This window comes from Pantherophis guttatus, chromosome 1 (genome assembly GCF_059756535.1).
Source record: "Pantherophis guttatus breed Tessera chromosome 1, ASM5975653v1, whole genome shotgun sequence".
In the NCBI taxonomy this organism is placed as follows: Eukaryota; Metazoa; Chordata; class Lepidosauria; order Squamata; family Colubridae; genus Pantherophis; species Pantherophis guttatus.
Genome location: NC_142063.1, coordinates 63,286,034 through 63,311,955, shown reverse-complemented (window position 1 = coordinate 63,311,955; position 25,922 = coordinate 63,286,034). Strand labels below are relative to the sequence as shown.

At 39.7% G+C, this 25,922-nt stretch overlaps 1 protein-coding gene across 2 annotated transcripts in view; it reads right to left on the bottom strand.

The window, feature by feature from the left end:
* STXBP6 (syntaxin binding protein 6) overlaps positions 1-25,922 on the bottom strand; it is a 92,428-nt gene that overhangs the window by 32,787 nt on the left and 33,719 nt on the right. For both annotated transcript variants that reach the window (XM_034417942.2, XM_060687452.2), the window contains one exon: positions 5,581-5,711. In XM_034417942.2, the coding sequence (XP_034273833.1) occupies positions 5,581-5,711 (131 nt within the window). The remainder of the gene's footprint in view (positions 1-5,580; positions 5,712-25,922) is intronic.

Here is a 25,922-nt window from a genome sequence, read left to right as displayed (position 1 = left end):
TCCAAGGCTGAGGAAAAGACAGCTCAAGTCAGACAACGTGCCTTGGACAGAGAATTTGCAAAGGCTGCTGCCATTATTTCGGCTGCTGACACTCCTCAAGCCATTGTGCCTGCGCTTCAGCTATCAGTTCAGACTGTGGAAGATTCTGTTCCTCAGACTGTCCATTCTCCCACCTTGGCTGGGCCGTCCAGGGCATGGTCTCCAGAGATGCAGGCCGAGCCCCAGCAGCGTCCAGGGCCTTCTGGGACCACCAAACGCCCTGAAGCCACCTATACCCCCACTGCAGCTGGCCTTTGCCAGGATGAAGTGGGGGAGCTGAATGTTCAGAATTCCATGAAGTCCTGGGTGGAGCAGGCTATTAGGCAGGGCATTGCAGAAGGGATGCAGCTTCAGTCACAGATGTTTGCCCAGATGTATGCCCTTAGACCTGAGGTGGAGTCCCAGGGATATATTGCCCCTTCTGAGGATTACCAAGGGCAGGTCTCCCCTTCCCCTTCTGAACTAGTTGACTATGCAGAAGACTATCTGGAGGAGGGAGAGATTTCGGATGGGGATCAGATCCAACCACCCAGGCCCGCTTTCAAGGGCTTATTTAATCCTGCTCTTTTGAAGCCACTTCTGACTAAGGCCAGGGCCACTGCTCGATTGGGTCCTGACCCAGCACTCTCTGGTACCTCGGGTACTGGAGAGCAGGATGATTATCTTTTCACAGAACAGGTGGTGGAGGCAGATACTATTCCTATTCCGGGAATGTTTCTGGACATGATCTGTAGACAGTGGGCGGCCCCAGCTCTACCCTCCAGGGCCTCAGGGCTGGACAACCAGTTGTTTACGGTGGATGCGGACATGCTTACCTTGCTGGAGGTTCCAAAGGTGGACGCTCTGGTGGCGGCTCTCACTTCTTCTGTTTTACCACCTAATGCAGAGGACGCCTTAAAGGCAGAAGATAGACGAGAGGAGACGGCACTTCGTCGTGCGCACCAGGCGGATGCCTGGGCTGTAAGAGCTTCTTCGGCAGCATCCTTTCTCACCAGAGCGTCGGTCAGATGGCTTCGCCAGCTACAAGGCCATTTGGCACCAGATGATGTTCGGGCCCACCAAGACTTTTCTAAGATTTTAGCTGCAGCTGAATACACGGCGGACGCTACCTTAGCAGCTGCCAGGTTCTCTGCCAAGGCCATGGCTTCGTCAGTCACCGCTAGACGTATGCTTTGGCTAGGTCATTGGCGAATGGATGGGAAGAACAAGTGGAAGTTGGCTTCCGCTCCCTTTGAAGGGGGGTTTCTTTTTGGACAAGCCTTAGATCCCCTACTTATCGAAACAAGGGATAAGAGGAAGGTCCTCCCATCCCAGAGCAGGCGAACGGATTTCCGTTCATCCCCTTACTATAGGCGGCCCTCCTTCTGCCAGGGGGGAGCCGGGCCAAGATTTCCCCATCAGCAACGGCCCTTTCACTCCTCCAGACCTAATTATCAGGCAGATAGATCAGCCTTCCCCCGGGGTCGCCAACAGTTGTCCAACAAGCCCTTCAGGGGCTCCGGTGGCAGAGGGGCCAGGAGATCTAAGTGACTATCCGTCACTGGACCCTCTTGGGGGCAGGCTCGGCCTGTTTGCGGACCGCTGGGACGACCTAACTACAGACAATTGGGTGAGGGAGACAGTAAGAGCAGGGCTCTCCCTCAAATTCCTTTCACCTCCTCCGAGGCGTTTCCTCCCCTGCCCCGTTTCTGGAGACCCATTCAGGCGGGAACTCATGGAATCGGCTATCCAGCATTTGCTGGATATCCGGGCCATTCAGCCGGTTCCATGGGGGCAGTGGGGGCGCGGGTTCTATTCCATCCTATTTGTCATCCCAAAGGCCTCGGGGGGGGGGGGGTGGAGGGCAATTCTAAATTTGAAGGGCCTCAACGAGTTTATCGTCTACAGGAGGTTCAAAATGCACTCCCTGCATTCCATTTTAGCCGGAATCAGGGAGGGAGACTTCCTAGCCTCCATAGATTTGACTGAAGCCTACCTCCACATCCCAATTCGCCCGGAGCATCGTCAATACCTGAGGTTTTGCTATTCAGGCTGTCACTTCCAATATCTTGCCCTGCCGTTCGGGCTGGCCTCCGCCCCCCGGACGTTTACCAAGATTCTCTCTGCATTGGCGGCGTATCTCAGGTCTCTTCCCATCAGAATTCAATGTTACCTCGACGATCTGCTCATACAAGGGTCCTCCCAGCGGCGAGCGGAACAGGACTTGGCCACAACAATACAGGTATTGAGGGACCACGGGTTCTCGGTGAATCTGGCAAAGTGTCATCTCGTACCTTCTACAAGGTTAGTTCACCTAGGGGCCCTGATAGACACGCTGGCGGGGCAGGTCTTCTTGTCCCCGGATAGACAGGACAGTATCAGGGCGCTGATTCAGTTTCTTCAAGGGTCCCAGACAGTTCAGGTAGCCCAGCTATCCCAATTGTTGGGAAAAATGATATCTTGTATGAACATAGTTCCCTGGGCCAGGTTCCATGCGAGACCACTACAGTTCTTGCTCCCCTTTCAGAAGGCAGGAACGAGCTCATCCAAGATGAGGGTTCAGGTTCCCCCACGGGTCCTACGACCTCTGACCTGGTGGATGTCAGGGGCCCTCCAGAAGGGGTGCTTCTTCAGGGAACCCCACAGGGTGATAGTAACGTCGGATGCCAGTCTGATGGGCTGGGGGGGGCCATTGCGGGTCTCAGGTGGCCCAGGGCCGCTGGTCCTGCCAAGATCTATCCCATCAGATCAATTGGTTGGAGCTCCGGGCTGCCCCTCTGTCTCTTCAGTCCTTTCTTCCCCAGGTGAGGGAGCAGCATGTGCTCCTTCTCACAGACAATACGACGACGAAAGCCCATATCAACAGACAAGGGGGGACTCGTTCCGGGCCTCTAATGCGAGAGGCGGAGACCCTCTGTCTTTGGGCAGAGACTCACCTTTTGTCCCTGACAGCGGACTACATCGCAGGACGGACAACGTAGAAGCTGACTGGCTGAGCCGAGCCATTGTGGATCCCTCGGAGTGGAGGCTCCATCCCAACTTGTTTGCGGAGGTAGTCGACCGGTTCAGCCACCCGGTAGTGGACCTCTTCGCCTCCCCAGCGAACACACAACTCCCCCTTTTCTTCTCCCGGTTTCCTGCCCCGGGAGTGGACGCTCTGCGGACCCCATGGCCCAAGGGCCTCCTATACGCCTTCCCTCCCCTACCCCTGATCCCGGCCGTCATTCGGAAGTTGATGCTGGAGGGGGCGGAACTGGTCTTAGTGCCCCTCATTGGCCCAGACGCCCTTGGTTCGCCGACCTGGTCGACCTGTCGGTCGCCAAACCCTGGCGGATTCTCCCGGACAGAGTCACGCTCAGCCAGGGCCCGGTTCAGCATCCGGACCCGCAGAGACTGCAGTTAGCCGCTTGGAGTTTGAGCGGGGCCTCTTGAGGCGGGAGAACTTTCCGACCAGGGTCATCAGGACTATGCAGGCGGCCAGGCGGCCCTCCACCACGCGAATTTATGAGGCAACATGGAACAGATTTGCCGGGTGGTGTGCCTCCAGACAGTTGAGCCCGACTTCAGCATCGGTGGTGGAGGTGCTAGAGTTCCTTCAGGACGGGTTGGACATGGGACTTTCCACTAACACTCTACGGTGACAGGTGGCTGCGCTAGGCACTGTTTTGACATTTGGGAAGTGGGGCTCCCTCGCTAACCATCCGAGGATGAAGATCTTTCTGCGTGGGGCGGTTAATTTGAAACCGCTGCCTCTTCACCGTTATCCCACTTGGGACTCGCTAAGGTTCTTCAGGCTTTAACTAAGGCACCCTTCGAACCTTTGAGGGAAACTAGTCTCCGTCTCCTATCGTGTAAGGTAGCTTTCCTTGTGGCCGTCACGTCGGCCCGACGGATCTCAGAGTTGGCGGCTTTATCGGTGCGGAAAGACCTCTGTATTTTTCACCCCAACAGGGTGGTTCTGCGGCTGGACCCTGCCTTCCTTCCTAAGGTCAACTCCTTGTTCCACCGAGCACAGGAGTTGGTCCTGCCAGACTTCTGCCCTCGGCCTAGGCACGCCTTGGAGCAGACCTGGCACACTTTGGATGTGAGGAGGGCCTTCCGTATTTACATTTTTAGAACCTCTTCTTTCCGGAAGACGGAGGCACTCTTTGTCTCCTTTCAGCCGTCGACTCTTGGCCACAGGGTGACCTCTTCCACGGTGGGACGCTGGCTTAGGATGTGCATCTCATCTGCATATGAGCTTCAGGCTCTCCCGGTGCCTCAAGGGATAACAGCCCACTCCACCCGCAGTGCTGCCACGACTGCGGCCTGGTCTACTCAGGCGTCAGTGGAAGACATTTGTAGGGCGGCCACATGGACTTTTCCCACTCCCTTCATCCGTCACTATAGACTTGACTCCTTCGCTTCGGCGGAGGCAGCTTTTGGGAGAAGGATTCTGCAGCGGGTTCATGAAGATCCGGGGTCGTCGGCCCAGGACAGCTCCCACCCTTAGGGCTGGCCAGTCTTTGGTATATCCCAGACTGGCACCTCCCATTTCTACACTATGGAGAAGGGACGTTGGTCTTACCGTGATACGTTCCTTCTTGTAGTGTGAAATGGGAGGTGCCAGCCCCACCCTGCTTGTGGCTGCCTGGACCGGCTCCCCTGGTGGAGCATGTTGTTTCTATCTTTCAGACTGTGTACCTTGGCCTGGACTGCGTACCATTCGCTTTGGCTTCGCTGGCAAAACTGAAGAGACGTCACCAGGGAGGCGGATCTTCAGAACTTTTCAGCTCAGGACATAGAGCTAGAGTAAGGAATACCCAGACTGGCACCTCCCATTTCACACTATGAGAAGGAACGTATCACGGTAAGACCAATGTCCCTTCTCAAATGGACCTTTTGGAGGATGTTTGAGAAGCTGCATTTGCAGCCTCCAAAAACTCCGTTTGAGAGGACGCATGGAAGCTGAAGGGTGGGGACGGCCGGTGGGTGGGCGGGGCTACATTCGGTGTATAAGACGCACCCAAATTTTCACCCTCTTTTGGGGGGGGAAGTGTGTCTTATATTCCAAAAAATATGGTACTTTTAGTGCCATTTGGCATTAAATGAAGTAGACATTCTTGAATATTCAAAAACTTTTCAAAGTTCTTTGACAAGGATCTTGAGTAAACTGGACAGTCATGTGATCAGAGGATGTGTCCTTTTATGGATTACTAACTGGTTAAAAACAGCAAAGAGTACAAATATGTATTATTAGCCTCTATCCAAATAGTCCATTAGACTAATTGCTTACTGGATATAATAAAGTGATAAAATCTACAATGATTTAGAAAGAAACCAAGAATATCTGGAATCTTTACTCAGGATCTTGAAGATTTATGGCTATCATCTTAAAATATCTATTATAGCGCCTATTTCTTAAAAAGTAAAATCAAAGCAATTGCCCTTCTCCCACATGTACTAATGATTGAACTGTTCCCAAAAAAGAAAGGGTGAAGGCAGTCTGAGTAATCATAAGAAACAACAGACAAGTAAAAGGACCTTGTTAAATGAGAAGCACCTCTATTATCATATACTTACCCGATGAGGATCTAAACCATTAACCTGGCGAAGCTGTTCAAGCATCCATTGTGACCTTCGTACAAACGATGTAGAACCTTCAAATTGTTTAATTTTTGTAATATATGCTTGTGCAGGTTTCTTGTTTGTCACTGCAAACATAAAACAAAAAGGATTGTATATAAGCTTGCAAATGTCTCTGAGAATTGCACACAAGCTTAAAATAGTCTTGTTTATAGAAACAACATTTTATCTGTTCAGTCAATCATGACAAATGCAGCTAAAAATATAACAATGTAATTTTTATTTTGGGGGATGGATAGAAGTTGGGTATAAGTGTTATATTTGTGCATACATTAAACAATTAAATACAATTCTATCTGAATAAACTAATTATGTTTATATAAAATATTCTTGACTCTATTTTATTTCCTGGATTATAAAGTGCTATTTATTGTCTTTATAATTTTAAAACAACTTACAATTAATCGCAAATTCATAAAAAAGCTAGTAACATCTTTAATTCTTAACCTCTATAAGTTAATAAGCCTAGGGGGAATAAAAAAATTAAAAATCTGAATCCTAATGTCTAATGAGCCTCACTATAGAGTCTTCTATAATGAACTATCATTTCTAAACCAAAGAAAGAAAACAAAAACACAATTATATTATTTACCTGCATCTGCAATTCTCTGGAAAGCAAAATGTGAGTTCACATCACAAAATTGTGCCTTTGTGCAAAACCTTAATTGGATTTTTCTAATGCATACAGAATTGTTGGAGGAAGTCTTAGATTCCACTTGTACCAGGCAGCTCAATTAGTCTCCTGTCAAATCCCTTCAACTCCTAAATTTGCTAAAGTACAATTGTACAAAGAGTAAGGTCATTTGAGATTAAGAAGAAGACAAGGATGAGTTGTGTGAACATTATCCCTTGAAAAACTGCAATTACAGGGAAATAACCAGGTCTTCACTATTGTCTCTTTGACTCACACACAAGCAAGTACATAGTGAGCTTTATCCTTTTACAAGGATGGCTGCTTGTCATAACATGACACAAGAAAGGACACCCCTTCCAAATGTTACTTTCTTTGGAAGCACTGGCCAATGGCTGCAGCACTTTGTGAATGTCGTGGGCTGAGCCCATGTTGCTATATGACAAAGCTCTGAGAGGGTACTACTCCCGATAAAATTTGTTAAAGTTGTAGTTGTTCAAGTGTTTTAAGTACAGATTGGAAGTGGGTGTGAAGGTTTGACCAGCGTGTAGCAAAACTTGTTGCTTGTCACCATCCATTTGGAGAAACATTGGCAAGATCAGCAAACACCCAAAGAGTGAAGCCATGTTTTCAATTATGTTAAGGGGCTGGGGAAAACAGTATGATGTTCTGATTCAAGCAGAACATTGAAACTGATTCTGGAAAGAAGGGCATATCTGGGCATGGGATTATTTGACTCCTATGAAAAAAATAAAGGAATAAAGGATTTCTTTGTAAGGCTCACAAATTTCCTATGTCACAGTCATCAGATACTTTTCATAAGCAGTGAATTAGGGAAGCGGTCATAGGTTCAAAAAGCATTAATAGAAAGAACAAGGGAAGAAGCAGCAAGGGCACTAGGGGGATAAAACTCTACTAAACTCTCTTAAAAAATTCTCCATTAGTAAGTAAGAAGAAAAAGAAGTACATCCTGATAAAAGAAGGAAAAGATATGCTGCAAAGAATTGTTCTGACCTAGGCTTCCTGATATAGTAAAAAGCACACAATTACTCCCCAAACCCTCTTTTTTTATTATTTTAATGGCTGTGAATTCCTTTCATTCAAAGCACATGCTTAATCACCAAGAGTTTATAAATAGTCCAACAGACGTCTGCCACAGTCCTTCGGATAAGGCTGGTAAACACCTAATTGGCAATTATCTTGGCAAGGCCACATGGAAACACAGTCAAAAACGGAGCTTCAAAGTACAAACTGACACCATCCACAATGTTGCTTCCTGCAAAGGCCCACTCTTCCTTTATGTCTTGTGGGAGGGGCCAATCAACTCCAAGCCTTACTCCTGAGTCGTCCCTTTTGTTTTAACTGTTCTTGCCTTCTAGCAGCTCTGCACATGTGCACACTAGGAACAGGCTCCCCCTGTTCCTCTGCCTCTCTGATGTCCGACTCTGGAAGCTCCGGAGTCCACACATAACTCCCAGATGGCCTTGGCCCCATCTCTGCTTCCAACGCAGAACCCTTGTCCGAACCTTTCCCAGACTCCAGGACTGGCCCATGTACCTCCCCAGACTCCTCACTATCCAACTCTGCTGCCAGCTCCACAGACTGCTGGCGGACCACAACAAGAATATGTAAGAATGAGCTAATTCTCACTTCTTACTGTGAAAGAATTGTTATCTCTTGCTCAATTATTTTCATGTTTTTTTTGTCATTGTGCAGGATTCCTGAGAAGCCTACCTAATCTGGAAGAGTTGTGAAATTCTCCCAACATATAATAAGAGCTCTAAGGTCTGAATAAAAGTCTTTTCTCTGATGGATGGAAAGGATATTGAAACTGAGAATAGGGCAAACTAAAAGCTACTGATGCTCCTAAAGTGTGTTGAACTGGTTAGACTTATAATGACCAGCCAGGGGGAGAATGGTCTACTAAAAGAAAAAAGGAAAGTATCACTAAGAGATGGATGGTTTATCTCACTCTTGCTACAAAATAGGCATTATTTGTTGGTATGATATTAAAAGATAGATCTTGGGATCTGTTGAGGATCATTGCTAAAAGAGGGAGCTCCCACTTACTGGTATTCAACCTGATATAGCTGAGCTGGTTAGAAAGGGTGTTGCTGCTTCCAGAAATTAGGATTTCTAAGATGAAGATGAAATGACAGATGCAACAATGCCATATTTGTAATGTAAGGTGCAAAAGAAGGATGGCCTTTGGGCTGACTTTTTGTTCATAGGTTATGTTTATAACTTCCAATATTACTTTGGCAATCTGACTACGAAGAGAATCTATTCGAAAGATAGGCTTGAAATACCTTCAAATTGCAAGGAATTGGAGTTTATTCATATGTCTTGATGCTTTATGCTTGAACAGGCACATCAGATGCAGAGAGCTTGAACTGAGTTTCCCATCTGGATATGACTGCTTTAGTAGTGAGGACAAGTGTTATGTAAGAAGACATGAACTGAATACCTTACACAAGATTATCTGAAAACAGCTACTGGTGATTTCAGGTGGAACAGAGAAAAAACTATATATTATTGGTGTTGGGGATATGAAACAAAGTTATCACATCTGCAACAAGCACATCAGAAAAATACGAAACAACTGAAGTCATAGTCAACCGTGTGTGTGAGAGAGAGGAGGGGAAGGGGGAGGGGGAGGGAGACAGATACTTCTTGAAGGAAGGTCAGATATTAACACAAGCCAATTTAGCAGAGAGGAGAAGATGAGCAAGATGACAGACAGAATTTGGGTTCACTGATTGGCCAATAAAAAACCCCTTGATATTTATTGATCTAATGCTGGGGTTTCCAACTTTGGCAACTTTAAGACTTATGGACTTCAACTCCCAGAATTCCTCAGCCAGCTTTGCTGGCTGAGGAATTCTGGGAATTCAAGTCCACAAGTCTTAAAGCTGCCAAGCTTGGGGACCTCTGATCTAATGATTTATGCTAGAAAAACAAGCCTGATTTGACCTTTGGAACTAGTATAGTAGGCATGAGCTGATAAACTTTTGATTTTGAGATGATTGATATTTAGCACTACTGAGAATGGGCTTTCCCCAGGGTGGTGCTTGCAGCAAATTGTGAGCGCTGTAATCCAACATATGGACCACCCCAAAAGACTACCTGTAATAAAAGGCCTGTTAAAAATTAAGAGCCAATATAGTATTGAGAAAATTTAAAACCCTTTTCATCATCATAACTCTTTTGACAAACGGCTTGATTGCTTTCCTAGAAAAGCCTTCTATATATTTATAAACTGCTGATGGCATCAAAAAAATGAACTGATGCACATAAGTGTTTCATGCCTAAATAGTTAAAAAGGGAAATGATGAATATAATTGTTTACATTTTAGTCCCCAAAAGACCTTTAGGTTGAACTGAAAAATTCAGCTTTTTATTTTTCTCTATTGGTTATCAAGGGAATGAAAAATCATGAATGCTTTGCTTACATAAAAAGCTGAATACCGACATTACTGCAAACACCCTAATACATGTTAGTTTAAATCTTTAAAAAAAGCTTCCATTACTTCATGCAAGACAGACATTTTAAAAATGCTGTATTTTGCATTTTTAAACAGTGATGCAGTGACTAAAAAAGGCACGTCCTTAAATTGAAAAGGGGGGAGCATATTTTTGCCTATTTAAATCTTTTTTAATTTGAAAAGACCAGAATGAGAGGAATATGGGAGAAACGTTAGTGCATTGAAAAATGGTTATAATAAAGCCTTCTATATTAAGAATCTCACCAAACCTTATAATTATGACAGCACATATATCTTCTTAGTTGAATTTTTATTCCTCTCACCTGGTCGTGTAATGAATATAATGCTAGACCAAAATAGTTGTGGGCTGAAATAATCTCATCTAAAGACTATTGCAAAGTGAAGTAGAATATGCCTGCATAAAAAGTCTCGGTAGAAAACAAAGATAAGCAACTCCATGTTCTCTAGATGCTTTTCATTTCAACTGCCATCAATTTCAACCAGCATAAACAATAAGAAAAGAGTCCCAAAGGTGCTTTTTCAAGAGGCAACTGGATTTTCCAGAAAGTCCAGCTGCCTCTTGAAAAAGCACCTTTGGGACAACCATGATTGGATGACTGAGAATCTCCATAAAAGGTAAGAAGAGAAAGGAAAACATATTTGGAGGGCATCAATTTAGTATTAACCACAAACTGTTGACTAATATGATTTCTGGGCAACACTTCTAGAATACTACAGGTAGTCCTCGACTTATGGCCATTATGGATCCCAAAATTTAGATTGCTAAGTGAGACATTTGCTAAGTGAATTTTGCCCCATTTTACGACCTTTCTTGCCGCATTTGTTAAGTGAATCACTGCAGTTGTTAAGTTAGTGACACAGTTGTTAAGTGAATCTGGCTTCTCCACTGACTTTGCTTGTTAGAAGGGCACAAAAGATGAGCACATGATCCTGGGACACTAAACTGTCATAAATATGAATCAGGTGCCAGGCATCTGAATTTTGATTATCTGACCATAGGGATGTCGTAAGGGTGAATGGTCTTAAATTACTTTTTTCACCGTTGTCGTAACTTTGAATGGTGATTATAAAAATTATTGTAAATCGAGGATTACCTGTATTGAAGCTACTTTTTAAGTCTGGATCTGAAGAGCTCTGTTTACATACGACAGAGAATAAACAACAGGCTCAAATAATTGCAAAATTTATAAGAAATGCAAAAGAAAAAAAACATGGGATGGAGAGGCTCAAAACAGCCAGATGAGAGCTAAGGATATTACTTGGGCATGCATTAGTTGATGAAGAAAAGTATGAAATGTGTATGAGAGAGAACAGAATGGAATATCTTAGAAGAGAACATGTTTGAGCAAAGCTGTTCAACTTGCAGATCCCCCTTTTTCATATATACTGTATATAAGAACAGTTAGAATGGCTATTTAGTGGATCCATAGCTGAAGGAGTCATTGGATGTGTAGATATGGAAAGAGATAAAGTTGAAGAAAAAGGATGAAATCCCTTTTGCCATTTTCCTAATGCAAACTGGTTTCTGTGGCTAATCATAGCAATAGCACTTAGACTTATAAACTGCTTCACAGTGCTTTACAGCCCTCTTTAAGTGGTTTACAGCATATTGCCCCTAACAATCTGGGTCCTCATTTTATCAAGGATGGAAGGCTAAGTTAACCTTGAGCCTTGTGAGATTCAAACTGCCCAGCTGCAGGCAGCCAGCAGTCAACAGAAGTAGCCTGCAGTACTGCACTCTAACCACTGCGCCACCATGAGTCAAACCTTGAAGGAGGATAGATCAGCAGTTCAGATTGCACAAAACTAGTAAGATGATGTATTCCTTTCTTTTCTGAACCTTTCTTTCTTATTCATTGTAAATTCTCACTGAACTGCTGAGCTATTCTCAGGATGGATGGATGGAAAGATAGATATTAGTATGTTTGTTGCATTCATTCTCTAATGATGTCTATTGGGTTATGAGAATACAGCACCTGCTCTTGAACAAAGACATACAGGAAATTTTAAATCAAACATTCACTGTTCACATGATACGTTTCACTTTTATATCCTCCAAAGAATATAAGTCAAGTAAATCAATTCATCAATCAATCTATTTGCAGTTTTAATCTCCTGATAATTGCAGTTTTCTTTGAGGCATCTTTGAGAAAGTACATTGACTGAAATTTTGACATTCAAATTCCCAAAGCCATTCCAAATCAAAGCTGACTACAGGGAACACAGACTGCAAACCTCCTTCAAATCCCAGTACATTACTGTTTATTTATCCAATTTTTATTCAGTTCCAGAAGGTGTTATATATTGCTATCCAAATTTATTAATTAAACCAATAAACCTTATTTTTCCATTGCTCATCCCTTGCCTTAATTAAATTTACAGCTTTATTTAGAAAAACCTGTTCTGAATCAGAAGGTAGAACCTGGGAGTTAATCCCTATATTTGATCATTATTCTGTGTTTGTCCAAAATGCAGCTTAAAGTTTTTAACTGTTGCCTCCCTTTTTAATAATAATTAGAGAGTATAAACAACAAATTTGCAATGCTAAATTGGAAGGTTAACTGGACCGCCCTCACATTTTCAGCAGCATGCCAAGAAATATCCATCTTTCATTTTGTTTTCAAAATTCTATAATTACATTAATAAATCAATTTATTAATAAATGAATGCCCCCGCATTTCATCATTTTTCTTTACCGGTTGCAATATTAAAGAGTTAAACAGTAATTTCCAAATTCATATTCTAATAGATGACAAAATAACATCAGAAATACTCAGGCATAGCCAGGGTGGATAAAAATCAATGATTTTTTAAAAAATAAATAAAAAAAAACAATAGATTTTTTTGATTTAAATCGGATTTTTTTGATTTTTATTGAATTTATTTTAATAAAAAACTTTTGGGGTAAAAATCTATTGTAAGATACTTTTCTATTTAAGGTACATAAATAATTTAGTTTATTCAGCATGAAATGGAGCTTAGTTATGTAGCATGAGGCTGTATATTCTGCAACACTGGGACTATCGGTGAATCAACAGTGGGTCAAAGGAGTAGCAGAGATGATAGTTGCTCTTTAAAAATTATGATTTAAATCGAGTTGATTTAAATCAAGCCTTTTTACTAGTGATTTAAATCATGATTTAAATGGTGATTTAAATCAACTAGATTTAAATCAAATCCACCCTGGGCATAGCTACTTGTAACAATTTGGATACTATTAGTAAATCTTAACTCTGAGAAGTACCATGCCTGTACAAAGCCCTATGAGAAAATAACGATTAGACAAACTTTGCTGTTGAAGTAAATGTGCTGAAGATCCACCCCCCCCACACACAGAATTGATAATTAAATAAGGAAGAGTTTTGTTTAAATAAAAATTGGAAATTCACCAAATACACTGTGGTGAATAAAGACCACTTTAATTCAGACCGTTTGCTGATTTGGTGGCTACTAATGAAGTTTGATGAAAATGTTTAATACAAAACACTATGCCAATTATCATCATTCCTATGAGAGGTTAAATAGAAAATGAATAGCTAAGCATTTTAGATAGGGAAAAATTATGTAATGACCACTTCAGTAAGTTTTAGTCCCCACCCTGAAATTCTGTACATTCCTAACATTCAAATTAGGAAACACAACAGAAGCAATGGAGTTCAGTTAAGTGTAAAATCAAGCAGATCAGCAGCATTTCAGAGCTAAAATATTCTAATATAAAAATTCTAGTATACTATACAATGTTTAAATGAACAAGGTGTTATGTTTTCATACAGCTGTTCCACTGCGGTAACCACTATTTATTTTAGGAAAAGTGGAATTGTAGAAGGTACTAAAAAGTAGTAGGAGCAAAGAAGGAAGGAAATGCCATGTAATACTGAGAATGTCTGCCAAAAACAACCTTCAGCAAAATAGATGAAAACAACTCTCCTATTAATCTTTGTCCTCATCGGCCCTTTGGCTTTTCTATTCTTCCCATGCAAGCTTTATTTTCTATGTCCACAGTATTCAGATCTCAGTATACACGAATCTCTTTAAGGTCTGCAAAAACTATTTTTTATAGAGGTCATGTTTGGATACTTAAACCACAGATTTTGGCTTCTTTTTCAAGTCAAAACCTATATTTATAATAATAATAATTACATATCTGTATGTGTCTGCATATACATATAACATTTTATGCATGCATCCCTGTGTGTATCAATGGACACCTGTGTGTGTGTGTGTGTGTGTGTGTGTATGTGTGTGTGCGCGCGCACGGGTGTGTGTGTGTTTATTCACCTGAAGGGCCAAAATGAGTTTAATTTAAACTAAAGTATTATTATCATTTGTCCAGAGAAACCCATCTAAAGCTTTCTTCATGTAAGGCAGCCAATATCACTAGAATGTCAACAGTGGGAAAGATCTATTTGATAGTTTACATGATAACAAGGAATTATTACAAGAGGATAAATGTTATTGCATAGAGTACGGTACGTATTATGAAGTTATGCAGTCTGGAAGAAAAACAAGTCTACTTTAATGATGTGCAGAGAAAAGTTTCATTCATTTTTCATTTGTATAGCCCGGCAATTTTCCATAAAATGATATGATTAATAAAGAAGTATTCCACAGCATGTGGCTTTCTCAAGTAGTCTCTTTCTGCTTTAAAAACAGAGTGGGGTAGTGGTGAAAAAGAGGAAATATGAAATATTTTTTATTTCACAATTGTGGAGAGGACTGAAGATGAATGCTACTTTTGGGACCGTACTGTACATATTGGGCTGAATTAAAATGGGAAAAATATTTTGTTTGCTTTTTACTATACATCTACCTTATTTATGATTTCTCAAGAAGAATCATTCAGATGATCTTGTCTCAACTTGGAAACTAAGCAAGATTAGAGCTCATCAGTAGTTAGAAGAATACTGGGGCTAGGGGCTAGACTGGGAAATCATTTATTTTAAAAAAATGTTTGCCACCAATTTATTTACTTAAAATAAGTAAATAAACTTATAAATAAAATAAAATAAGTAAATAAATAAATAAATAAACAATCTAAAATAAATATAAAGCATTAAAGCATATACTGTATGAGCAACAATGAAACAATAAAGCATCTATGCCAAAAAAAGAGAAACCACTAAAATATTCATGAATGAAGGCAAATATACGTGTCCCGGGATAATATTGTAGGATCCAATCTGGGTCAGTCACCGGGACCAGAGATTTTGTCTTCTGAGCTTTCGGATTTAAGAGCCCACTGTTAAAAGAACTTCTCTCTAGCTTCTAGCAGACACACTCTGAAGATGGTCTTCAGAACAAGTCCGAAAGCTCGGAAGATAAAACCTCTGGTCCTGGTGACCGATCTAGATTGGATCCTGCAACTAAAATATCCATGATAAATAACAGACACTAAAATGGCATGGTACAATAAAACAAACAAAGTAAAACCTTAGTATCATAAAACATTAATAATCCCTATTATATTCAAGAAGATCACAGCTAACAGAGCATCAATAAGAGAACATTTAGTTCCAAAAGACCCTCTGGAGTAGTTCAGCTTTTTAATGCTTTTTGGAAAGCTGTAATAAGGGACAATCTAATGTCCACAGGGAGGCTATTCCATAAAACTTTCCCAAAGAAGGCATTAGAAACCATGTTTGTATATTGCCAAGAAAGCTGTATGAAAGTATCTGAGAAATCATCAGGGGCTGAGCTTGACTTGAGAAAGATTTTAATGTTTAATTTTATTTACAGCTCCCAAAGTATTGTTCAAATTAATTGTCACTCACTTTACACGCTTCTTCAAATTTTATTTTTCAGACAAAATATCCAATATAGGAAAATAGATGTTCATTTTCAAAGAAATTCATGTAGACTTTTGACTAAAATGTTTAAACTGATGGGTTTATGGGAAGAATTAGTGCTGTCTGTTTTATTTGTGTATTCTGTAGCTTCACTGCTAAATAGATCTTTGCTGTAATTTTGGCTATTTATAATGTAATGTTTAGCTGTAATTGTTTTGAATAATTGTTAACTATTATTTGTGGTATTTTATTTATCAGATGTTCTGTCATTTGAACAAATATTGCTATTAAATCAATTCAAAATTTCAATCATTATACAATAAGAATTTTATATGTGCCATTTGTCGTTTCTATACATTCTATGCAAGTGTGGAGCTCCTATGTTGTACAAAGTTTGGCCTGTTAATCCTATGGAGAATCCAGAAGAAAAAAAGAATGAGTGGATGGAAGTTTGACATCAAGATTCACAACAACAATAAAATAATATTAGAACATTTTATTCTCATGGACATTCTATTACAGATCTCAAAGTAGTTATTTTGGAAAAAGGAAACTGAGTAAGAGACTGCCAAAATAACATACATCAACAATTCTGACTATCTGAACTTTGTTACATTTTTTAATTTAAAAGTATAAGCCTGTCAATAGCAATAGCAATAGAGTTGGTCTCCTCAGGGTCCCGTCAGCTAAACAATGCTGGCTGGCGGGCCTGCGGGGAGGGCCTTCTCTGTGGCTGCCCCAGCTCTCTGGAACCAGTTACCTCCTGAGGTCCGGACCATCCCCACCCTATTGGCCTTCCGAAAAGCGGTGAAGACCTGGCTCTTCCGGCAGGCCTGGGGCCATTGATCTCGCTGTTGCAATCTGGAGAGATCCGGCCATGAATGGTGTGAATGGGTTTTAATTGTTTTTAATGGTTTAACTTTTAATGTTTTATATATGGTTTTTAAATGCATTGTAAGCCGCCTTGAGTCTTTGGAGAAAGGCGGCATACAAGTTGAACAAATAAATAAATAAAAAAATAATTAATCAATGGAACAGCTTGCCTCCCAGAGTTGTGGGTCCTCCATAGCTGGAGATTTTCAAGAAAATATTGGACAACCATTTGTCCAGGATGTTATAAGGTTTCTTGCCTTGGGTTATGGGGCTAGACTAGAACACCTCAAAGGTCCCTTCCAGCCCCATGATTCTATTCTGTTTTAAGATATAAGATGCTTCAGTTTATAGTGCACAATGCTTAAAATAAAGTCTTTTCATTTTGCTGAGTCAAGCAAAATTGACCATTATATTTAAAATATGGTTTTCTTCCTACCAATCTTCAATTTTTTAAAAACATTTAAATAAATTTTAAAACATACATCAGTATATTTTCTATATATGGCGAGAAACAGCATTTCATGCCATGTGAAGCAGGAGGATGAGAACACAGGTAGTCCTTGACTTACAACAGTTCATTTAGTGACCATTCAAAGTCACAACAGCACTGAAAAATGTGACTTATGACCGTTTTTCAGACTTATGACCACTGCAGCATCTCCACAGTCAGATGATCAAAATTCAGACACTTGGCAATTGGCTCGTATTTATGACAGTTGCAGTGTCCTGGGATCATGTGATCACCTTTTGTGACCGTCTGACCAGCAGAGTCAATGGGGAATCATGTTGCTAACTGAACAGCTACAATGATTCACTTAACAACTGTGGCAAAAAAGGTCATAAAACGGGACAAAAGTCACTTAACAAATGTCTCACAGCAACAGAAATTTCGGGCTCCATTGTGGTCACAAGTTGAGGAATACCTATAGTTGCTCTGTGGGATTGTAATACAGAATCATGGTATCATGAAGTTCTATAGTTCATGGTATCATGAAGTTCTATAGTTTTATTTTACCGTTTCTAATGTTAGTCATAGTTTAGGCTGGGCAGCCCATCTCTATTACATACCATGTCTCTCTACAGAGATCAGACCTAGGGATTTGCTTCTTTCCTATCAAAAGGCTGCAGCAGTGGCACAACTGTCTTTTCTAAATCAAGCAAAGAAAAATACAAGACAAGGAGGCTTGACACAATTCTTTCTAGTCTTAAATAGCATCCTCCTCCACTTGCTAGTTTATTCCAAGGCTTTTTCCCCCCACTTAAACAAAATTAAAGGACTAAAGTGCAATTAAAAAAAATATTAGGTAATGTATATTTTCTAAGCTGGGCTATTATGAATTCACCCCAAAGCACTGTCACGTTTATTAAACTGAACTGGCCGGCATTACTTAGTATTCTAATACTTAAATGCTGGTGCTCTACATACATGCTGGAACTGGGGTTCAACAGCTTTTAAATAATTCAGTCCATTGAAAATATAAAAAGTAAACACTTAAAGAAAATAGTCTTCCTACTGGGATAATGTGAAGCAGACTTAATTTTCGTTAAAATTATTATGTATGGTTTTACAATGAAGAGTTTATAACAAGAAAAACTTGGCTTGTATGGAGGGTGGGACTGCCTTTGAACAAGAAACAAGATAAGATGTTGTCTACATTCCTAAATACGCTTTTTAAAAAAAAAAAAAAAAGATACACAAACATACAAAGAAAGATCATTTTAGGTGATCAGAAATAAAATGTACTGTACCCTGGTCTTTCAAACCTACTCATCCTATCAAATCATTTACTTTCCATGCTTTACCAAATTCCAAGAACCTTCTCTAGATAGTTTTCAGATTGCACTAAACATCTGAAATATACCATGTTTCTCCAAAAAGGAGGCCGGGTCTTATTTTCTTTTGCCCCCCCCCCAATGGCTAGGCCTTCTTTTTGGAGGGTTCCAATTATTGACTCACCTCCCAACGGTGGCACCAACAGATCTGCGGCCACATCTGGAGCACTGTTCTGGATCCGGAGCTCTGTTATCAGCTACAGATGCCTTCCGGCAGGCATCTAAAGGCAAAATGGAGGCTGGGGCAATGCATGTGAGTGGCAGCAAGCAGCAGCAGAAGAAGCAGCTGCAGAAGAAGGCGAGGCAGGTGTCTGCGAGGCCTGGTAAGTAGGGCAGCTCCACCACCCCCATCCCCACCCTAGTCTGATTTTTTACATTTCTGTGCCTTCTCCCAACCCCTGAATCCCGGGATAGGCAGGGTCTTAATTAGGGATAATTTTGTAGGTGGGGCTTAATTTGATCGCACACACTCAAAAGCGTGATAGGGCTTCTTTTCAAGGTGAGTCGTCTTTTTGGAGAAACACGGCAGTTCAAACAAGCTTGATGATAATACTCAGCAATGTTTTACCATCAAATAACCAATGTAAGGATGACTGACATAAAATTCAGCACCTATAAATCACTGAGGTCTCATTATGTATCCAATCACAACAAAAAACATCATTGTTATCTTACTATAGGTAATCCTCAACCTACAACCATAATAGATCTAACATTTCTGTTGCTAAGGCAAACATTTGTTAAGTGAATTTGCCCCATTTTACCAGCTTTCTTGCCACGGTTGTCACTGCACCTTGTTAAGTTAATAACACAGTTGTTAAGTGAATCTGCCTTTCCCATTGACCTTGCTTTATAAGGTCACAAAAGGTGATCATGTGACCCCAATACACTGCAACCATCATAAATGCGAGTCAGTTGTCAAGCGTCTAAATTTTGATCACATGACCATGGGGATGCTGCAATGGTTATAAGTGTGAAAAACGCTCATAAGTCACTTTTTTTTAGAGTCATTGTAACTTTGAATGGTCACTAAGTGAACTAAGTTGAGGAGCACCTGTACTATGCTGTGATGCTTGAAGCTTTCAGTGTTCAACCTTTTATTTTTATTTAATCTTTTGTCCGGGAATTGTGAGCATATATAGTTATTCTCTGTCTCATTTTATTCAAAAACAGCCTTTTGAAGTTTCTAAGGCTGAGAGCTAATAATTTTGCCAAAGTCATCCAATGAATGTCAAAGCTCAGTATTAGATCTCCCCAACCCTAATTCAGCACTTCAACAATTGCTACCTACATCACCCTACACAATGGAGTTCAGGTCTAACACATTTCAAAAACTTCACCAAGAATGTTCTTGGTTATGTAGAGTCTCATGTTAGAATTTTTTAATTCTATGGCAACTAACTCAGAAGAAAAATTAAGAGAAATCCGCTGCCTAATTATGAGTAAACTACTCTATGACCTTTGTAGGATGAAAGGTGGACTGAAAATGCTACCATTTAATATTGAGAACAAGTTATCTTCCGCACTTTACTGAACTGAAAATCTTATGATCTCCTAGATCTCTTATAAGACTGCAAATGTGATACTAATATTCTTTCAGAAAAGTTTCAGACGGGTCTGCAAATACAGCCACTATTTTTTCTAACATGTCATAAGTTGTTGAGTTCAAACCCAATCCAACACTATTCCAACAAATAAAGCAACTAGTACTTTATTGAAAACCCATAACTGAAACAGAAGGAATAGGCTCAAGTTTCTGGACAAATTTTCATCTTAAATCAAACATCTGTTCCAGACAAAGATCATCTGCAAACCTTCTCAAAAGACGAAATATTGTCTTTATTGTCAATATTAACACTTGATTCCACATATATACAACAGGCTGATTTTTCACTAAACAACATTCCCCTTCATTCCAATCCATCTGGGTTTAGTTTCCACAAGCCTTGCTGTTTTAATTTTAAAATAATTACAGTGTTAAAGTTCTAGTAAAGAAATAGTCTTCTTTGTCCATATAATTTGGTGTTTTGTTCCAGATGAAAGTTATTTTAATTAGTGGGTCCACAAACAAAGGCAAAACAATCTTCTACCTTTGGTAGAGAGATTTTAGCATCCTTTGTCACATAATAATCACCTTTAAGCTTTGGTATTTTTATTAACTTTCACTTAGCTGGATACACATTAGGGAAAAAGGGGAAATAATTTCAATTAGTCCTTGCATCCCGGGAAACAATAAATCTCTCTTAAATACTGTCAATGTTTTTACAAGGATGCCAGAAAAAATGAGCAGCAATAATTTCCTAAAAGAGAGCCAACTTTGTCCTCTCCTGCTGTCCTATTACAAAATACAATTTAAAAGCCTTTTCAAGCAGAGAGGCCATTAATAAAGCTATTAAAAATAATGCTGAAGTATAATTAATGATCATATGATTCTGGTTTTCACAGGATCTCAAACAGAAATAGGAACAATAATTGTTATGGTTAAACTAAAGGGTACTAATTTTTTTGTTGCACAAATTTTAAATAAAAGTTCATTTATCCATTATTTCTTATATTTAAAAATGGGGCATAAATGTTGTAAAATTCCAGAGCTGTATATGGCTATTCTCATTTTACAGGATAGCGCATTATAGTTCCCCAGATCTATACTTCACTGGAGGCTCTTTGCAGGCTCTTTGGGGCATTCCAGAATTACAAGTAATAGAAAAAAAAATACAGGTAGTCCTTGACTTACAACCACATTTGGTACCAGAATTTCCATTGCTAAGCAAGGTATTTAAATGAGTTGCACCTGATTTTATGACCTTTTTGCCATAGCTGTTAAGTAATTCACCCAGTTGTTAAGCAAATCCAGCTGCTCCCATAGACTTTGCTTATCAGAACTCAGTTTGAAAGGTTGCAAGTGCGATCACATGACCCTGGAATGCTGCAGCCATAATACATACCGTATTTTTCGGAGTATAAGACACTCCGGACTATAAGACGCATCTTAGTTTTGGGGGAGGAAAATAAGAAAACAAAAATTCTGCTTTTGCCTTCCAGCATCCATTGGTATTCATCTGGCTAGCATCCTTAGCAAACAGCCTGGTCAGCTTGAGCACATTGGCCTGATTCAGCACAAGCAGCTGATTGGCGGGTGGATTGGTCTTCCAGAATTCCCCCAGTCAGCTGTTCCCAGAGATGAACTTTAGCAACAGGTTTTCTGGTTGTGAGCATGCCCGTGCCTCGTTGGGGCAGATACACGGCTTCAAAAATGCAGCTGATCATCACAGGGCGCTTCAGTGAGTACAGCAGGGGAAGTGTGGAACCGGTCCAACAAGGCAACAGCTGTTCCAAGTTGTCATTTTGGCCTCTGAGCCTTGCCTTTTCACCCTCCAAAAGCTCCATTTGAGAGGTTGCAAAGGCTGCCTTTGCAAAGAGAAGCTCCTTTGCAAATGGAGCTTTTGGAGGCTGCAAAGACAGCCTCTCAAATGGAGCTTTTGGAGGCTATTTGAGAGGTTATCCATTTGAGAGGCTGCGTTTGCAGCCTCCAAAAGCTCCATTTGAGAGGACGTGTGGAGGCCGAAGGGTGGGGGCAGGGCTACTTCCGGTGTATAAGATGCACCCAAATTTTCACCCTCTTTTAGGGGAGAAAAAAGTGTGTTTTATACTCCGAAAAATATGGTACATACTAATTGCCATGCACCCAAATTTTGATAATGTAACCATGGGGATGCTGTAATGGTTGTAAGTCTGAGGACCAATAAGTCACTTTTTTCAGTGCCACTGTAACTCTGAACGATTGCTGAACAAATAGTTGTAAGCTGAACACCATCTATAGTCTATTTGCATTATGTAGGATCGAACTCTAGGGGTTTAAAAGATAAAGCCTAACTACATAGAAACAAGTATTAAAACATTGTAAACTTCTTTTGTTTGGGAATCAGCTGGTTCTTAGCAATTTTTTATATATTTATATCATGTTTACTCCAACCTTTATTAATATTTATTGATTTATTTTCCAAATTTATTATTTTTACAAATAACCGAAGGCGACAAACATATTCAGCACACCTTCCTCTTCCTGTTTTTCCGAAACAACCACCTTGTGAGTAAATTGGGCTGAGAGAGAGTGACTGGCTCAAGATCCCCAGGCTGGATTTCATGGCTAAGGCAGGACTTCGCAATCTCTTGCTTTCTAGCCTGGTGCCTTAATCACTAAACCAAACTGGTTGTCTAATATCATCCTCCACTACATCCCCCATCTACATACTTTCAGCAAGTATGTAGAAGAAAAAGTTCTATTGGCTCAGTTCACGTATTAATCTAATCTGTGATTTCTTTTACATAATTTACTGAATCAGGCACAGTCCCTAGATCTTATATATAAACCACAATGTCTGGATTCACATATTGTACTAAGCCAAAATCAACCTGTGGTTTTCCATCAAGATGAAAAAATTATCATTCAAAAATATTCAAATGATGTATGGGAGGGAGATGTCAATGGATAGAATACAGGGCTGGAGATTATTTCCCCACATATAGAAGACTTAAGCTATGGAGTGACCTTTCTGCCCCAAAGTTTTGTACAGGAACAGAATAATATCCATTCTTTATGAAATAAGCAGCACAATGTGTTGAAGCTTGAGCCTGCTAATTATAGACATACTATGTATTCCACATAATTACTGCCCCATCTATTACATTAGAGTACAATTCATCAATCAATCAATAAAACTATTTATCACACATAATATTCACTGGGTTTAATTCTAAGTTATGGGTTCAATTCTAAGTTATATATATCTAGTTGCTTGCTCTCTGGGTTTTTGTTGTTTCATTTCAGCATATAAGTGTCCCTATGACAAACTCATAATTTATTTTTTGATGTACAGAAATTTCTTCATAAATTAATCATTAGGTCTGTCAATGCTTTCATTACGGTTTAGGCATTATCCATTGGGTACCTATTTACAATTACAAAGCCATATTATTTGGTATTAATCTCTGTTTTAAGAGTATTTCAAATGCATAACATATTTTTATAAACCCCAAAGCTTTGAAACAGTAGTTTGAAAAGAAAAATAGAACAATACATTTTTAGCTTTACCAAGTTATTAAGAATCTATTCAGCACATGTAAAATGTGCTTTTATTTAGTGCATATAATTTTTTTATTGAAAATAACCCACAGCAAATAAATTGTCATACTTTATATCTCAGAAATAATAATAATAATAATAATAATAATAATAATAATAATAATAATAATAATAATAATAATAATAATAATTTTATTTATATACCGCCCTCCTCCCGAAGGACTCGGGGCGGTGTACAGCCAAAATTAAAACATATACAATATCATAGTTAAAATTAATTAAAATCATTAAATAGTTCTGGCTGAATTTTAAAACCCAAAGTTAAAACCCAATTTAAAATCATTCAATTAGACAGCCCCGCCTTTAGAGTTCCTTGGAATTCCCTGGAATTCATAATTTACAGCTTTTATTGTTATTTCTTTAGCTATTGCCATAAGTAATAAAACATTTGTACAAAAATTAAAGGTTACTAAGTTGTCTACTAAAATTTTTCTACTGTGAACAGTTTCTCCATTAACTATACTTTCTTTTAGCTTCCATCTATTTGGAATCCATTGCTTTTTAAGAAGGATTTTGACAAATTATGGTAGGTTTTAATATTGGCTGCAAGAAATACTATAAATTGCAAAACACTACAGAAGAAGTGACATTTTTATTACTAGGAACTTGAATCAATACTCAGGGGGAATAAAGCAGCAAGATAATTTTAGCTCAGAATCCACATTTTAGAATGAAAAAAATGGATTTCTTTATATTTAATTTTAGTTCCATTTTTTCACTGTGCTGAGTTTTAGTACTATGGCTTACAGATCCTTTACATTTTCAGCTTTCAAGTAGTGTTATCAGTACAGTGTAAATTATTGACAATTCTTCCCACAATTTCAAAACCATATTTATCTTTTTCTAATCTAACTTCCCTTAATATATATTCTGTGTATAAATTGAATAAATAAAGGGAGAGTATATAGTCTTTTTGCACTTTTTTGCCAATGTAGAGCCAGTCTGCGCAAGGATATTCCATGTTAGTTTGCACGTTCTGTAAGATCCTTGTTTTTGATGTTGCAATGTAGACTTCCAATCAGTTGGCTACTATGTCATTCTCCAAAATTGCTGGTATAAATTGATTGGAATCTTGACTGATTTTTCTTCTCTTGCTTGCCATACATAAGTGGGTATTCCATCAGTTCCTATAGTTTTCTAAGTTGGCAATGGAGTGATGATGTAACTTCATTTTTTACTACTAGAGGTTCTTATAAGTAAGGAATATCTTCTAAGGTATCTAGATATTGACATCTCTACTGCATATTGTTGCAGTATACTCCTTGCATCTTTCTTTGAGTTGGTTACTCTCCATCAGTTGGCATCATTTAATAGTCTAGTTCAAGGTTGGAACTTCCTTCTGAGTTCAGAGATCTTTTGAAATACTTTCCTTGTTTTTCCATGATTGCTTCCATCCTCAATGTGATTTTAACTGCTCTTATACATCACTTTTAACAGCTCTCTGACACTTTGTTACATTGCTTTCTGAGAATTTTGTCTTTCTTGGCTTTGGCCAAGACGTGTCGCAGTGGTTAGAGTGCAGTATTGCAGGCTACTTCAGCTGACTGCTATTTGCAGTTCAGCAGATCGAATCTCACCGGCTCAAGGTTGACTCAGCCTTCCATCCTTCCGACGTGGGTAAAATGAGGATCCAGATTGTTGGGGGCAATATGCTGACTCTGTAAACCGCTTAGAGAGGGCTGTAAAAGCACTATGAAGTGGTATATAAATTCTTCTATAAATTCTTTGCAATTTGCACACTTCGTTCTGACATTAGTTTGCGTTCTTTTCTATTTTTGGTAGCCTATTTTCACATTCATTTTTAATGTCTTGGTCATCTTAATGAATCCTCTGGTTGTCTAGCATTGAGGCTTAGGACTTCGAAGTAATTCCTGATGTTCTCCTCAAAAATGGTGGGTATTATGTTCAAGATCATATTGTGGAAACTGGTTTTCTTTTTCTTCTTTAGCTTAACTTGGAGCTTGTATCTCAGCAGTTTGTGGCCTGTACCACAATCAGCAACTTGCCGTCTGTTTGATGCTACAATTATGCTCCATCTCCTTTTAGCAATAATATAGTCAATAATATAGTCACTTCTAGGTGAGATGGATGGCATACAAGTAAAATAAATAAATAAATTTTATTTTATCGAGAGACTTCATTTTAGATATTTCCTCTAGTGACGAAATCACTAGAGTGGTAAAAACTGATAAACTGGTCTTCTGCTCCATATTGTTTTCTTAAAATCCAACTACATTTTCTTCTTTCACATTCTGAATTTGGAACTATGACATTCCACTCACCAATACAAACAATACCATATTGCTTGCACGTGCTGTTGATTTTGAATTGAACTTGATCATAGAAGTCATCAACCTCTTCTTCTGCACTGGTGTTTGGGGCATAAACTAGAATGATTGTCATATTAAAGGGTTGTCCACAAAGTCTAATCAATATTATTTAGTCATAGATAGCATTGTAGCCAGGTATTCTTCTTCCTATATGCTTCTTAACTATAAAAATAACCT